The 16,999-nt window shown below is 37.9% G+C and overlaps 2 protein-coding genes across 3 annotated transcripts; one reads left to right on the forward strand and one right to left on the reverse strand.

Moving 5' to 3' along the window:
* Nucleotides 1-605: 605 nt before the first annotated feature.
* Nucleotides 606-3,662, forward strand: LOC104610216 (uncharacterized protein At2g34460, chloroplastic-like). Its single transcript, XM_010276731.3, has 5 exons — nucleotides 606-819; nucleotides 916-1,113; nucleotides 1,277-1,396; nucleotides 2,361-2,633; nucleotides 2,726-3,662. Exons 1-5 carry the CDS (start codon nucleotides 709-711, stop codon nucleotides 2,888-2,890), a joined length of 867 nt encoding a protein of 288 aa, XP_010275033.1. The 5' UTR covers nucleotides 606-708; the 3' UTR covers nucleotides 2,891-3,662.
* A 1,575-nt stretch (nucleotides 3,663-5,237) lies between these two features.
* LOC104610207 (3-oxoacyl-[acyl-carrier-protein] synthase I, chloroplastic-like) lies at nucleotides 5,238-12,920 on the reverse strand. Of its 2 annotated transcripts, XM_088903074.1 has the most exons (8): nucleotides 12,226-12,545; nucleotides 11,286-11,795; nucleotides 9,646-10,077; nucleotides 8,133-8,306; nucleotides 6,186-6,299; nucleotides 5,972-6,073; nucleotides 5,769-5,835; nucleotides 5,238-5,588 (listed from the first exon to the last, which is right to left on the reverse strand). In XM_088903074.1, the coding sequence occupies exons 1-8, from the start codon at nucleotides 12,262-12,264 to the stop codon at nucleotides 5,521-5,523; spliced, it is 1,506 nt and encodes a 501-aa protein (XP_088759200.1). In that variant the 5' UTR covers nucleotides 12,265-12,545; the 3' UTR covers nucleotides 5,238-5,520. The 2 variants fall into 2 exon arrangements, with proteins under 2 accessions (XP_088759200.1, XP_088759201.1); XM_088903075.1 differs by lacking the exons at nucleotides 5,238-5,588; nucleotides 5,769-5,835; nucleotides 5,972-6,073; nucleotides 6,186-6,299 and adding an exon at nucleotides 6,581-7,803 and having other exon boundaries at nucleotides 12,226-12,920.
* Between the last annotated feature and the right edge of the window lie 4,079 nt (nucleotides 12,921-16,999).

The raw sequence follows: 16,999 nt of genomic DNA on the forward strand, positions 1-16,999 counted from the left end.
GCCTAAAGCACCGGGTCTGATTTTTTTCGGGTAAGATTCGAGCTTTTTTAAAAAAGACAAGCCCGAACCCGAGTCTGATTGATACTATATATTAAATAATAAAAATATATTTTATTTAATAAAAAATATTATACAATATTTTTTCTTTGTTCATCTTCTCTTTTTTTTTTCAAGTAATAGTGAAATGTTTATTATGTTTGAATTTTGAAGGTTTTTAATATAAATAAAACTCTTTTTATTGAATAAAAAAAGAAAAAAATTTCTGGCCAAACTCGGGCTCGGGCTTTATATGAGGGTTGAGGTCAGGCTCAAAACTTAGGCCTGATGGTCAGGCTGGGCTTGGGCTCGGGCCTGAGTATATTCTGTTGATGTTGATGGCCCGAACCTGGCCCATAAACAGATGGAAACGACCTCTCTGGGTTGGAGTTCACATATATATGCGGTCTACAATGTTCCACGGCACATTCCCATTAGGAACATCTCCTGATCATATCATCATTTCTGATACTATTATCGGAAGATGTTCCCAATACACGACGATGGGGATGTGATGTGGGGCGCAGATTTGAATTCCTCTGGTTGCTAGCCTATAACAAGTATCGACGAGAACCGGCCAGCTCGCATAATGAGAGAGGATTTGAGGTGGACGTTTTAGAGGTCTTTCTCAGAGCAAAGACTGCAAGAGAGTGGAAGAAGAGAGCACGAACCATGGCCACAGCTCTCTTCCACACCAATTTTCATCTCCTCCTGAAAAGAACCCACTTTCGTAACAAACACATCTCCAATTCCCGCCCTTCTTACTCCATTAAAGCTACAAAGGTAACCTCTCTCTCTCTCTTCAATTCCCATTTCACAGAGACTGTAGCTCTTTTTTTTTTTTTGTTTTCTGCTTTGAAATATTAATTCTATTATTAGATGGAGGGAAGCCCAGTTGCAGAGAACGAAAAAACAAATGTAAATGAGAGAAAGAAAATCTTCGTTGCCGGGGCTACCGGAAGCACCGGAAAGAGAATTGTGGAGCAGCTGCTAGCCAAGGGTTTTGCGGTTAAAGCTGGAGTACTCGATTTAGATAAAGCAAAAACCAGTCTTTCTGAAAACCCAGCTTTGCAAATTGTGGGTATTTTGATTTCTCTACCCATTATGATGCTCAATTCAAAGTTAGATTGGGTTTTTTCTTTCCCCTTTTTTTTTTCGATTAATCACTGTTAACTGCGGTTCTTAGGAATTGTATTCTATTCGGGTGTAAGGGATTCTATGTTGTTTTATTCATATGCAGGTGAAGGCTGATGTAACAGAGGGTCCAACAAAGCTAGCAGAAGCCATAGGTGATGATGCAGAAGCTGTAATTTGTGCTACTGGTTTTCGACCTTCATGGGATTTATTGGCTCCCTGGAAGGTCAGTCTCTCTTGTGGCAGTGGAATGGTTGAATTCTTGATTTATGCTTGATTATGCTGCTTCTTGAGTCAATAGCTTTTATGTGTGCGTTGTCTCCATGGATTCCATTGTTCATGCAGAAACGGAAAAAAAGTAATTGGGGGTTTGCTTAGTCTCTTTGTTCTACTAACGATTCATGTAAGAAGTTTACTTGTGCAAGGGCATGGAACCCAGAAAGGCCAATTTACAGTCTTCCACATAAAAAGAATTAGTTCTTGTCAAATTTATTACTGTAATTGTTTACATGTTGGTAATGTTTCACCCATACATACTCATAAAGCTTATGCAGCTTGTTTCTCTAGTTTCTCCACCTTTCTGCAGACCACTTTCACATTTCACTGTGGACTGTTAGGCCCATTTGTGAGATCACATCTTCTTCAATCACTTTTGTAAAGATCGCCCATAGGAGTATGAATTCTTTGAATAATCACTTGTTAGGTGACATTTGGAAAGGTGTGTGGTAACCTTGCAAAAGCTACATGCCCTTCCTTTGATTCTCATATTCTTGTATGTATTCAATCATATCACACCAATAGGGGTCGTTGCCTGGTGTAATGGTGGGCCGACAAGTGTGAGAATGCGGGTTCATAACATTGAACTTCATGATTCAAATCATACATGATACTATAAATTGTAACAATTTGACAACTATGCTTCTTATCAGCAAAAATATTTTCTGATGGACTCATTCTATAGTTACTACTATTGTGTATGAGAACAAAATTCAGTATTCATCCACATTTTGGTTGAATTGCTTGGAAAAACCTTATTATGCTGATTGATAATTTTACCATTATACTAATATGGTTTTCTTGCCACATTCTATGTACTTTTTTGAAACTAAAATCCAAAATAAACTTTTAAGTTCTCATCTATGACATTACATATATCTCTTCCTAGTATCTGATATTTCCTATTATTGCAGGTGGATAATTTTGGGACTATAAACCTTGTTGAAGCATGCCGTAAAAGTGGTGTTAATAGATTCATTCTTATCAGTTCTCTTTTAGTCAATGGAGCTGCAATGGGGCAAATACTTAATCCAGCTTACATCTTTCTAAATGTATTTGGACTTACATTGATCGCAAAGTTGCAGGCAGAGAACTATATCAGGAGATCTGGTATAAACTATACCATAATAAGGCCTGGTGGATTGAGAAATGATCCCCCAAGTGGAAATATAGTCATGGAGCCTGAGGTAGAGCTATAACATTTTTTCCTTCCAAATGTGTTTCCATAATCCAGGTTTGTCATCGTAACAGTTTTATCTTTTTTGGGCCTCTTTTTTAGGATACTCTTTATGAAGGCTCTATATCCAGAGATCTAGTTGCAGAAGTTGCTGTTGAGGCGTTGCTCCACCCAGAATCTTATTACAAAGTTGTGGAAATAGTTTCTCGACCTGAAGCTCCTAAACGTTCTTATGGGGATTTGTTCAGTTCTATAAAGCAACACTGATCGATCTCTCTCCCACTCTACAATCATATGCCAATTATTTTATTTATTTGTATTCCTGATTTTTGAACTAAAGCGAATTAGTACAAGATTCATTGCTCGCATTGGAATTTAATTTACTGTGATGTGATCTAGATGCAGAGAACAGCGGTCTGGTACTTTGGAAGAATGTTTTTAATGGATGGTGATGGAACACGTTTGTATGAAAAATCAGACCATGCTTCACCAAAACAAGAATCTCATGACACGCCCATTTACAAAAATAATTTGAGAGTTCAAACTAAACATTCACAAGAAGTCAAGCATATGGAAGGATAAAATTCAAAAGAACCAAGCAACCAGAGAAGCCATGGCTGCGATAGCGACAGATGCACACAGAGCTACTCCAGCATTCTCCATGGCTGGTGATGGGGCAATCTCTCCAACATCTTCAACTGCAACACTGACCCCAAAAGTGGCAAATGCTATCAGAACCATAATATAGATGGTGAATACCAACGACAACTTGCGACCCTCCATTTCTGACTAAGCTTTCTGGTTATTAGAGAGGAGAAACTGATTGTGTAGATAACTGCTGATTGCATTTAAAGAAGGCTTGGAGTGAAGAATCTGCCAATTCTTTCTATGTTGGCATAACCACAAGCATAATTATTTTAGGTCGTAGGTTGTCAATATATTTTACACATCTTAAACTTTTCCACCAGCCAACAGGCTGGAACCTGTCTTACTACAGTCCAAAAGCATTGGAGTAAATATATTTCTAACTTCTGGTTTATGTGTCAAGTACAGAGAATCTTACCAAGAAAAAAAAAAGCACAGAGAAGCAAAGCAAAGAGATGCCATGATATTTAATATAGGAGGTGTTTTTTTTGACACTATGAGTTGCAAGGTTGTGGTTGTAAAATTAGGACTAGCTGCCCCATTGTGAAGTTGTTGACATTCTGCTGTTCCAATTCTTGGGAATTATTTTCAACTTCCCTCTTACAAGTTTTTATGCATATACTTATATGCCTTCACATTAGACATAATTTTCTTGAAATATGTAAAATGTCCATATTCCTTTATCCCCATTGACAGTGAAACTAGTGAGAGGTAGAATACTTGGTCCAAGGTTCAAAGTTTGATATGTGCAAATATTTAGCTGCCATACCTTTTTTTTTTTCACCATGACGTTTCAGGTTTAGGTAAGACAGGATGGGATCATCTAAGAATAATGATTGAACCAGGAGAACCCCCACAAATCCTTTTATTGGTTTTGACAAAAAAACCAATCATCCATCCATGGTAAAAGACTTAAAACATACCCTGAGTTTATGATAAATCCCAATATGGTTTGAGATGCACAGAATATCACTTCTCCCCCTCCAACCATTAACAAGAGATGGCAAGAGAGGTTTTAACATGGATCTTGAGATTGATCAATGAGACTCGATCATTCAATTTCTGATTCAATAGTAGAGATTGATGCTTCAGCTTCGTTATAAAAATACTATTGCAGTGCTATGCTCTCCCCATCCTCCTACCACCCACTCTCATGTTAATCCCTATCAATCTGAGTCTGGATCTGCTCCTTACAAGTCACACCGACCTCACAGCATGCCCTGGCTGCACATCAGGAACATCTCCCATAATTGTATCTATTATTCATAGGGGTTCCCAATACAGGGTGGGATGTGGTTGTGATGTCGGTGTGAGGTGTGTTCTGTGAGAAGCTGATCTCAGTTCTATTAATCCACCAGGCTACCAAAAGACCACAAGCTATCCCAAAAGATAATGGCGATAGCTGTTGGAGAAACTCATAATCTCGCTCTCACAGGTATTCCATCTTCTATGAAGTAAACTTTTTTCTTTAAATTCCAAAATTTGAATTTGTTTAATAACAATTTTGGATGTCCGGGATTTTGGCATTATGGGATATGGTTGTGTATATTAATGGGGAAGATAAACTTTTAGCTAGGGTTTAACGCGATCAAGATCTACATTCAACAACTTGGTGAGAACTCCATTACTGCATGTGCATTCTTGGGCTAAATCTCTCAACCAACATGGACGAACAAAATACAACTTGTTTTATTCTATTAATATCTGGTATTGATCAAGTACTTTCAAATAAACTCCATTGAAGAATTGGAAGAAAACAATATATTTTTCTTCTCATGATCTCATCCTCTGAAGGAATTAGATTTGATTAGCCGCTACAGTAGGGTTATGCTACTGTCAGCACAGGCTGGAGCTCATCTGTCTAATAGTTGGACATGTTGTAATACGACTTGCAACCATGAAGCAGGACATTGAACCCAGCAGATCAACAAATGCAATAAATAAACAAATGAAGAGAGAGAGAAAGATCTAAAAATAAGAGCTTCTAAGCAAGACTATTTGGCATAAGCTTCAACAATTACATTCTACAAACCTGAATGAAATCTCAGAAACTACACTACCTAGCCCTTTAAATTAGTTCAATGGCTAACAGAAAAACCGGCAGAACTGCTTTTGATTCCATGGAAAAATTGCTTTTTCTTTGAAAAAGCAGCGTGCTAGAAAGAATAATGACAAAGAAGCCTCTATAAAAGAAAATCTGGGGAATCTTGGATGAGCAAGATTGCTGTTCTTCCAAAATCACAGACGATTGATCAGGGCTTGAATGCTGAGAATACCACAACTGAGTTATGTCCTCCAAACCCAAAAGAATTTGAAATGGCTGCAAAATGGTATCCAAAGATAAAATGGTAAGTCTGCCTTTGTTTGCTATCAAACAGCTAAAGATCATTACCCAATGTTTCCCAGGTATAGGGATCTTGGGAGGGGCAGACTGGATACTGCCTAGGCTATGCTTTGCCATCAAACGGTTAAAAATGAAAAATTGAGCATCAGGACTTACCAACGTTCACTTCATGCTGTTGCTTTTTATTTGCAACAGTATCAAACTCAACTGAAGGCTCTGGATTCTGCATTAATTAAAGAAATGTCAAATACCAAATCAGATAGGACCTTAGATAATGGTGAAAACCCTGAAACAATTTCTTCCTTCATTTTAGTTGTTAATGTCGTATTTCAGAAATGCTTCCAAGAAGTAATACATACAAACTGGTTTATAGTAGGATGCAGCCACCCTGTAGTAATGGCTTTTACTGTAGCAATGGCTTCTAGGCCTCCTGCTGCACCAAGGCAGTGCCCTATCATAGACTGAACACAAACAAAGATAATTAAAAGTTACAATACAAGGATGCTCATGTGTGTGTGTGTGTGTGTGAGAGAGAGAGAGAGAGAGAGAGAGAGAGAGAGAGAGAGATTTTACCTTGGTTGCATTCATTTTGATCTCCTTTGTGTTCTTGAATACCTTTTTTATGGCATTCACCTCAGCAAGGTCACCAGCGATTGTGGAAGTTGCATGTGCATTTATGTAGTTAACCTGGGAAGCAGGAAAAGTAAAGGAGTGTGGAGGTAAAAAGAGAAGTTAGTCCACTTGCTTACTGATGAGCCAAGGAATTTCTAGAGAATTTTATTCCTTTTGGCATTGAAAAATACTTCAAACAGCAATACAAAGGTTGTTGCATATTAGAATCTATTTGTCAGTTGGCAATTGCATGAAGGCTTACGCCTCCTTGTGTTCGGGAGGCTTACACCTCTTGCACTCGGAACTACACCTCACACCTCTAGGTAGTGGAACGCCTTGCGTCTTGCCTCCATGTTTTAAAACATTGGTCCAGATAAAAGCTTGGCTTGGCTGCTACAAAGTAATAATGCTGCTTAGTCACCGGCCTTACATCTAGTGAGATGCACTAGTAGATAATTCAGCTCTTCACATACAGCTTTTAATTCTGAAAAACAAAATACTCTTCAATTCCCTTATCTCCTTCCCATAAACAAAAGAATTTCTGAAATATCTATATGTTTGGGTGATATTGTCAGTCCCCAAATATATCTTATTCACATGATACTAGACATCCTTCGTTGTGCCAAGGACAATCAAGCTATTGCTAATTCTTTTCTCCATGCCATTCCAAAGCCATGTTCTGATTTGTCCATCCTCCTAAATCCAATATGAAAAGTTAGTTGCATCAAATTTGTGATTCTCTTCAACCAAATAGTGCCCTTTTCCATCAAGAACACCTCGACTGGTTTGACCCAGTGAGCATAATTAGTACCACTCAGTTTAATAGCTGTCATCTGAACCAAGAAGATATCAAATGATTATACAATAGATGTTTTCATCTCCATCTTATCAAACTTCACTTTGAAGAAGCTTCACCAAAAACTTAAGTAACTCACCTGTACAACTGCTGGACGATCATATGCATTACTTCAAAATGGTTTATATTCAATCACAAACACTTTTTATAAATCACCAATTCATACCCCAAAATTGTACTTCATCACATAGTTATCACTCCCCAACTAACCATGTTCGCATCACTTCCAAGGATCCGAGTCAATTCATCCATAAAATTCTTCTCACCAGACACCAGTCACACCCTCTGTGGATGCCAAATAGAGGGTTTACACCATAGCACCAACACACATCGATCACAAGTAGAAAAAGGAAGAAAACTGATTGAACCAAGGAATTTGATCAGAATAGCTTTAATTTGAATTGCCCTCATACAGAGATCAGTTCAATAAGTTATAGATGAAGAATAAGAATGAGGGAACCTAGCATATCAGATTCTAATACTTCAATACATGTAACCTTTTGATCCAACCTGAGAATAGTATAAAGGAAAAGACAAGAGGAGAACCACAAAAGAGAGATGAGTAGAAGAGAAACAAGGGATTGTGGAGTTCAGATTTCTTGTCCCATCACATATGTGGCATTTAAGTTACATGCTGGACCATAACTTAAAAGAACAAAAAGAACTTCATACCCCTAATAAGTAACCTCTTCTTGATTGACAAAAATACTCCTGTTTACACACCTTAAACATAAAACATAAACAGAATATTAACATTAACCCCTTAATACTGTTTTCCTTAAGCAACAGATACTTGTTTAAAACCCAAGTATACAATAAAAAACCAGGTGGAAAACAACAATTGGAAAAGGGACTTGCAGCTTTAAGCATATTTAACAAAGAGTAGATATATTCAACTATGAGTAAATGCTTCTTCATTTAGGTGACAGAGGAAAAACATAAATGTTAAATATAAAAAGTCCAAAAAATTTTCTTCTGTACAATCTGTGCAATCCAGAAATAATCAACCCATCATAATGCTGAGAACAAATAGATGACAACAAGGAGAGTACCTCCTCTGGTGACACACCGGCATCTTCAAGGCTACTCTCAATGCATGATGAAACACCAAGTCCATCAGCCCTTGGATCAGTCATATGATAAGCATCACAGTTAACTGCACCTCCCAAATATTCAGCAATAATTGGTGCACCACGTTTCATTGCATGTTCCAAACTCTCCATTACCTATCAAAAGAATCACCAAACCTTATCAACCAACAAGCAAGACACCTTATTATATATGTGAGAATGTTTACTGCAAAGAATCATTCACTGTTAATAAAGAAATATTAGCTAGATCCAATCTGTAGTAAAGTTCAGGTAAACTGTGGTAACGAGTCATAAACAGATCTGCCTCAACTCCAACTTCACTCATGTCCCTTAAAAATGATGGCTTAGTCATTAGGGTGGGTGGGTGGGTGTGTGTCTGTGTGTACAGACATGCATCGACAGATTTTAACTTCCACTCCATCAAAGTTACGCTGAGGTTTAGACTTAAACTTCCACTGAAACCAAATTAAATCCAATGAAAAGCTTCCACTTCATGGCAACAGAAGGGAAACTTACATAATCGAAGTTCAGGTCACAACTTTAATTTTCAATGAGTTTTAATTATTGCAATCAGCATGTTATGCACATTGCATAAAAATACATTATGTCAGTCACAACACAAAAGCACACCAACTAAAACTCTTAAAAAATAACAGAGAAAGAAGTGTCTTTATGCCAACAATAATGAAAGGGAAGATTCTTTCTAAAACTTAAACAGCAAAATAAAACAAAGTTATTTGAAAACCTCAAATGAGCACGGATGAATGTTCTTTGTATTTAATTCTAACAGAAGATGCACTACCTTATAATCATGAATATGAATTATTTATATATAAAATTTGGATTTCAAGTATATCAAACATGCCCAATGACATACATCACTTTCTATATTTTATGTTCTAGGAGCCATTGGTTGGTCAAATGGTAAAATCTTGGGTGACAAACTTTATGTGGGTTCAAGTCTGAGAGTAACCACTTTGTACAAAAAAAATGCCAAAGATTAGGTCCATATCCAGTCTACCCCTCCTAAGAGTCTAAGACTCCAGATAGCTGGGACCAACAATAGGTAATAGCCTTTTTATTTTATATAATTGTTCTAATTGTTTTTTTTTTTGGTAGAAATTGTTCCAATTGTGTATATGAGCCCCAAATGTGTATTGAGGTTTATTCTATTAATTTTAAAGATTAATCATAGATTTCCAACACTTTCATAGTTTCTATAATTTTACGATGTTTCTATGAGCTTCTGTAAATGTCCACAAATTAATTCCTCGTCCACATGGACTTTAGTTTACCATGAAATGAAGTTTATGACTTTTCCTCTAAGGTAATCTCTCCTTAAGATGCACATCCCAACTGCCACTGAACAAAAAGGAATTATGCATGATAGTGAACATAAATAAACCAAAATGTAAAATATGCCAGAAACACACATGCAACATTTCTCTGTGATAAAGATTCCTCCAAAACTTACCAATACTCCAGCACCTTCTCCCATAACAAAGCCATCTCGATCCTTGTCCCAAGGCCTTGAAGCAGTTTGTGGATCATCATTTCTCTGTGATAAAGCTCTACATGCAACAAAACCACCTAATCCAATCGGAATAATTGCAGCTTCAGTTCCACCAGCAATCATTAAATCAGCTTCACCTCGCCGGATGTGGTTGGCAGCAGCATAGAAGCAATAATTGGAGGTAGCACAAGCAGTTGATATCGAATAGTTTGGCCCCATGAAACCAAGTTCAATTGCAAGTAACGCAGATCCCATGTTTGTTATAGCATAAGGAATAAAAAAGGGAGTGATTTTTCTGTGACCTTTCTCTATTAGAGCTTGAACACCATTAGAAAACACTGTAAGACCACCCATGCCCGTCCCAACAAGCACACCTGCTCGTTCCTTGTCGATCTGAAGAAAACATAAATTCAACAAAGGATAAGGTGTGATAATATAAAATGTAAGTCAGTGAAACTTCTAGAAAAACAATGTTGTAATTAAGTGAAGTTCATTTCAGCTTACAAATCATTTCAAACTAAAATGAGAAATTTGATCATATAAAACAAAGAAAGAAAAACTCCTAAGTTCTAATGCCTATTACACACACACACACACACACACACACAGAGAAGGGTAACTACAGTATCAATAATCAAGAGAAATGAAAATTTCAAGAAATAATATCATTGCTACCATTTTTTACAGAAATTATACCATGCATAGAAGACTGAAGAAGTGATTTGTTACACATTGAAGGGGCTAGAAGAGCTCCGGATAGACCAAAAAGGACATGAGTAGAAGTAGTAAGAAATGATTTAAGCATTAATAATTTAACAGTGGATATAGCTTTAAATAGAACGGATTGGAAAAACAGGATTCATGTAGCTGACCCATATAGTTGGGATACAGCATGGATGATGATAAAGAAAGTTCATTGTGGAAACACCAAACTTAGCAAGTATCCCATAGAACCATTTCCCCGGTACCTCTACGAAGTACAAACTCTGTATTCCCAACTAGAAGCTCTGACTATCTGCTTTATGCTAAACAAAAACGACTGGCTGTTTGGAGGCAAGTCAGGTAACACAGAGCATCCTCCTAGACAGCAGGAGAGCCACGTGATTTTCCATTTCTTGTCTTGCAAATTTTAACGTTTTTAATTATTTCCTAAAAATTTTCAGAATCTGGTGTCCTGTTCTCCAGAATAAACTGAAACAAAAAAGAGGTTTTGATTTGGAATATAAAAATAAAAAAAGTTACAGCAAATAGGGGTTATAGTTTCTGTAAGTGATTATTGTTCACTTACTTAGGTAGAGCACTATGTAGTAATCTCATTTCAGTCAATTACAGGCAAACGGCATTTTGAAATCAAAATACACTACATTGTTAAAAAAAAAAAAAAAAGAAAGACAAAAGAAAACAGACGTAAATCAGTAAGAATGAAAATTTTATAACAACGTCGACGAATCTGAGAAATACGGCATCGTTTTTACAAATGAATGATAAGGAAAACTGGGAAACCCAACATGCTGAAGAATGAGCCAAACAGCAAACATGTACGAACATACGAAGAGAATTTACGAAACCAACTGAAGACAAAATCACAAAAAATTAATGACCTTGGAGAGATTATCACCGCGTAGACCAGCATTTTCGAGGGCCATCTTTCCAGAGACCAGGCAGTAACGGAGGCAATCGTCGAGGCGACGGTCATTCTTGCCATCAATGTAACCCTGGGAAGTAAATCCCCGTATTTGACCGGCGAACCTGGTGGGGAATTTGGACGCATCGAACCGATCGATAGGAGCAATGCCGCTTTCTCCAGCGAGGAGACGGTCATAATAGGTATCAACGTCGTTACCGAAGACGGAAACGAGGCCCATCCCAGTGATGACGACTCTCTTCTTGGGGTCCGTCTCTCGCTTGGGAGCTGAAGTTGTTGTTGACACTGCAGCGCAGATCGGAGTGGATGCGTTCTTCTTGGTAGTGATGGGCTTGACATTGGTGAGTTGAGGGGACTGTTTGCGGAGAGGCTCCAGTGGAGAGATTCGAAGTGCTGGTGAGTGAAGGGCCTCCATGTATTGTTCCTCCGCCGCTACTGGTGGTGATGGGGAAGATTCGGGAGAGAACTGCGGTGGATTGCGAGAGAGAGTGTTATTTGGTAATGAGAAACGGGAAAGTTCTACTTTAGTATTTGGGGTAGTGTCAAGTTAGTACGAAAAAGAAGCCTATTCCAATTGTACTTTGGGTCTAAAGATTTTGACAGTGAGCTGAACCATCGTTCTTCAATTGGTCGTCAATATATGTGATCGACATGTGTACCTAAAGCTTTTTGAAAATATTAAAACTATCCTTCAAACAAGAAAATGTTCGTTATCTTCTATTTTAAGGACAGATGGACATAGTTGGCCAATAAAAAGGCCGAGGAGGCCGTAAACATATTTATGGCTCCTTGGTACATAAAGACTGTAGACACTTGTTGGAATCAAGACAAAAACATTCCCAACCCCGCAATGAATGATGTTGGTAACTTGATTTTGAAACGTTCAAAGTTCTCACCAAATGCAATACGGAGTTGAACAAAAGCACTAGAACCATTTCCACAGGAATTTTTTCCGCTTGATCCACGAAACCGATTACAAACAAGACAAAAGATCTGTGAAAATTAAGAAACCAGAAACAAATTTCAAAGACTAGTATGGGAAAAACTTGCAGATCCAACGGAATTACAAAGATAATTCTGACGTGATGGGATTGAAGCAGTCTGAAGACATCGATTTCAAAGAGGAAACAAAATGAACACGGAAAGCGGTAACTTGATTTTGGTCCCCTACTCCCCCTCAGGCCACAACCACAGCTTTATCTGTATATATGTTCTCATCTCTCTCTCTCTCTCTCTTGATGAATCGTGAATAATTTTATTAGGACGAAAATAAAGTAAACTGACAAGTGGATACAATCTAGAGTTCCCCCAGAAGGTGTGAGTTGCTACCTTCTAAAACAAAAGGAAATCAAAATAAAATTACAATTGAGTCCATAACAAGTGATCTCTGTTCATCCCTTGCTTAGCTAGTAAGTCTGTCAGCCCATTTGCCAACCTCCTCTCCCACTAAACTCTCACTGTGAGATTAGAAGTAAGCCACTTAAATCTCCTTATCTCTCCCATAAAAAACCAATTTGTTGTCTCTGGTTCTTTTAGCCACCCAGTTATCACTTTAGAGTCACCTTCAATGATCAATCTCCCAAAGTTTAACTCTTTAGCAATTTGTGCACCCTGTATAGCTGCTTGCATCTCTACACTAACCACATCCCACACCATTTGGGCCGGCGTATAAAGCAACAATCTGTCTTCATTCCTAAACACACCCCCAATGCCAGAAGGTCCAGGATTGCCAAGGTTGTTGCCATCAAAATTGAGCTTTTATGAAGTCTTCTTCTGGGGGTTTCCAGTCAACTACAAGTTTGTCCTTAGCTAAACAGGAGTTTTTCATAGATTCCAAATTTCTCCATATGTCATCAAAGGAGAAAAGTGAGAATAACTCCAAAGTTTTAGCCCATCTAATAGCCCTTATTAACAAACATTCCCAAACAGTAGCTACATCCCTTGTATCATCGTTAAAAATCCTATCATTTCTTTCTTCCCATACTGTCCATACTAAAGTAGCTCTTACACATCTCCATAACACTCTAACTCTTCTCTTAGACCACCTAAAAGTTGTAGGGTCAAAAAGCCCCCTTGATTTGCAGTGGCATATTCCACACACGCCCAAAAAGACCAAAAACTTCTCTCTCCATTTGCTTTGCAAAGGACACACCAGTTTGGGGAGATGCAAAGGTTGGGCCTTTTCTTTTTTGCAAGGTATCTAAAGCGTTTAATTTCCCAAGAGAGACTTCCCAACAAAGGGCTCCAACCTTGGGGGAATGGGCTTAGACTAGACTTCCTTCCAATAGAAAGCCTGAGGGTTAGGAGCTGAGCACAATTGTGTGAAAAAAGAGGCACAAGAAAAAAGACCCAAAGAATTCGAAGTCTAGACTCTAGCCTAGGTTTAGAAAGGTCCAAAAAAACAAAGCCTAGGTTTTTAGCAACAAAGCAGCCTGATCAAGTTCAGAGTCTCTCAAATCTCTTTTGAAACCCAAATTTCAATTAATGCCTGAGGGTTGGGAGACAGAAACAAAGGTTTGAATGGGTTTGCTTTTAAAAAGGGAGAGAGAATACAAAGATGAATAAGGGTCTTTAAGGGTGGACATGCCAATCCAAGTGATTTTCCCAAAAGAGAATCCTATCACTTGTACAAAGGTCATACCTGATAAGGCTAAGAAATTGGAGAAGGATACCATGAATAGCCTTCCACAGAGAACTTAGGTAGCCTATTGAGACACTCCAGCATCCCAACCATTTCCTACATAACCATGAATACTTCCCACCACCCTATGCCACAACCTCCCTTTCTCTAATCCATAACCATTTACCTAACAAAGATTCATTCTTCTTCCCAATATTGCCTAACTCCAAACCCCCTTGCTTCTTACTTCTATAGACTAAGGGCATGTTCATTTACTCTTAACTCTTGTCTCTTAAGAGAAATCTTTTAACTTTAAGAGAAAAATGGTTGTTCATTATTTCTTATTTCTTATCACTTAAAGTGCAATCATACAACTTTTTATTTTCCAATGATACCCCCAAAAAAGACAAACAAAAACTCTCATATATGTTCAAAATGGATATTTGATAATTTTCATAATTCAGAACAACATTCTCTACATTCAGAGTTCAGAGGAAAGAACAATTCACCAATACCAATGTATCTCTTAATGTAATTATTGCACTTTCAGATGTTAGACTTCAGAGCAAACGAACAAGCCCTAAATCCCATCTCACTAGGTGATCATTCCTTCTTTCACTAGGCTCCCACAAGAAGTCCCTCATGATCTTTTCTAATTTCACTACCTCCCTTTTTGGCATCTTAAATACTGAGAGGAAGAAAACCAAAAGGTCTGCTAAGGTAGACTTAATTAAAGTAATATGACAACCTAGAAACACATAATTCCTCTTCCACACTAACAGTCTCTTGGCACATCTTTCAAGAATTGGGTTCCAAAAACTTCCTTCCCATGGGTTGGTTCCTAATGGCAAACCTAGATATTTCAAAGGCCGCCTAGCAATAGGGCAACCTACGGCTACTGCAACCCTATCCATCTCTTCCTCTCCCGAGTTCAATCCCACTACACATATCTTTTCAAAATTGATCTTTAACTTAGAGACAAATGCAAACAATTTGGTCACCTATTTCAAAATTTTTTCCTTCTGAGGATCAATACTCTCACAAAAAATAATTGTATCATTAGCAAACTGCAAACGTGTGACAACTATGTTCTCTCTCGCAACCCTCTATTCATTAAAAAGTCCGATGCTATCAACTCTTACTAAAATATTACTAAACACCTTAGCTACTAAGGTAAATAGGAAAGGAGAAAGGGGATCCCCTTGCCTCAAACCTTTAGTTGTTGGGAAAAAGTCTTTGACCACTCCATTAACTAGGATTGAATAATGACAAGTCTTTAGACATCCTTTTATCCATTCACACCATCTCTCTCCAAATCCAAAATTTTTCAAAGTGTCAAGAGGAAGAACCAATTGACTATATCATAAACTTCTCCAAGTCCAATTTACACATAAAACCTTTCTTTTTTTATTTTTTATTTTTTTAAATCCTTCACACATTCATTAGGTATCAAAATTTGATCATTGATCTATCTACCTTTAATGAATGCCCCTTAGAAGTGGCTTATCAAATCAATGATCTGTCTACAACTCTCTCTCTCTCTCTCTCACACACACACACACATTACCGTCATCTGATTCCTGTATTCATTGTTGTGTTTGTGCTTCCGACAACAAAGTCATTCTTTTCCTGTCTCTTGGGCTTGAGCCTCAAGAATCTAAAAAGAGCAAAGTAGTCTTGAATCCATGTTCATTAGTGCACCCACCCGCCTTATTGAATTTTCCACAGTACTTGGGAGCCAAGGATATGGAAACCAATTGCCTGTTGGCAAAGAATTCGTACATATCTTCAACTATTTGCTCACAAGTTTTAAGAGGAAACAAAGTTGTTAATCACGTATTGCGAGCAAAACAAAACAAAACAAAACAAGAAAAAAAAAAAAGTAGAAAGATGCGTAGTTAAATACTAGTAGTAAACACAATATATGAAAAATAGATGATAGGTGAAGGACATTTTTGTCCTTTTACATTCTACTCAACATCCGTTAATGGTTTTGGACCTTTTGAAAATTGGGTCCTTGTGGAATTTTTCATTTGACAATCTATGCAACCGGAAAGGTATTGGTACCTAAATAAATTTTATCCAATAATAAATGAGAAACCCACAATTCGAGCTTAGCACTTCGGCTAGAATGGTTGGGCTCCCTCAAGTCAACTCTACCTTCTCGGCAGTCGAGTTGGTAGTCTCATCCCGCTCAGCCTGACTTATCTTATACCTACTTTGTAAAGACATCCATTCCCGAGGGTCGATCCGAACTCTCAATCTTTAACATAGACTCACAAGAAGTGGACCAAGTACTGCCGGACGGGTCCTCCGAATTTAGGAGATCATACACCTTTCAATTTGACTCTACAGACATGGTGGTAGTCGGTAGAATCATCAATTTATTGAAGACCGAAAAAGGACGGACGAAGACTTAGGTGGCGTTTGGTACGATGTTTTTACACATCGTCAGACTCGTTTGGTGTTACGTCTGAAGATTGGTCTGAAATTTGTTTTCATATCTGAACGCCACTGACTTTCATTTTCAGACCGTGTTGAAAGAAAAAAAAAATACCCACTCTTCGTTTTTCATTTAACTTGAAAATTTGGATTCGAACTTCTATATTCTCCACTCGACGCCGTGGTGAATCAAACGGTGGCAAGCTTCTCTCCCTCCCCCTCTCTCTCCCTTGATATTATCTGCATCCCCTGCTTCATAGATCTTTAAATCTACCCAGAGGGAACTCGTATCCATGGAGCAACCTCATCTTTTCACAGGCCTTAGGAGGTCGTCCCCACACTTAATGACGAGTCTCCCTCGGAGGCTTTCTGACCGCGACCAAGATGTCAGGCATCACCTTAATGAGCCACGTGTTCCTACAATTTTCTTGTTCTCACCTCGCCCTTAAATTTATCACACCCTAGGGCCTTTACATCTTTTTTGTGGGCGTAGGTAGGACCTTCGACCAAATCACCTTGATAGTTTTCAAATAAAAAATACAAAATTGTAGAAATGCAATAAAGAAAAAGAAAATTAGATAAACCACTAAAGATTGCAAAAGAAAAAA

The sequence above is a fragment of the Nelumbo nucifera genome, chromosome 4, assembly GCF_055504915.1.
Source record: "Nelumbo nucifera cultivar China Antique chromosome 4, China Antique-T2T, whole genome shotgun sequence".
NCBI classification, from domain to species: Eukaryota; Viridiplantae; Streptophyta; class Magnoliopsida; order Proteales; family Nelumbonaceae; genus Nelumbo; species Nelumbo nucifera.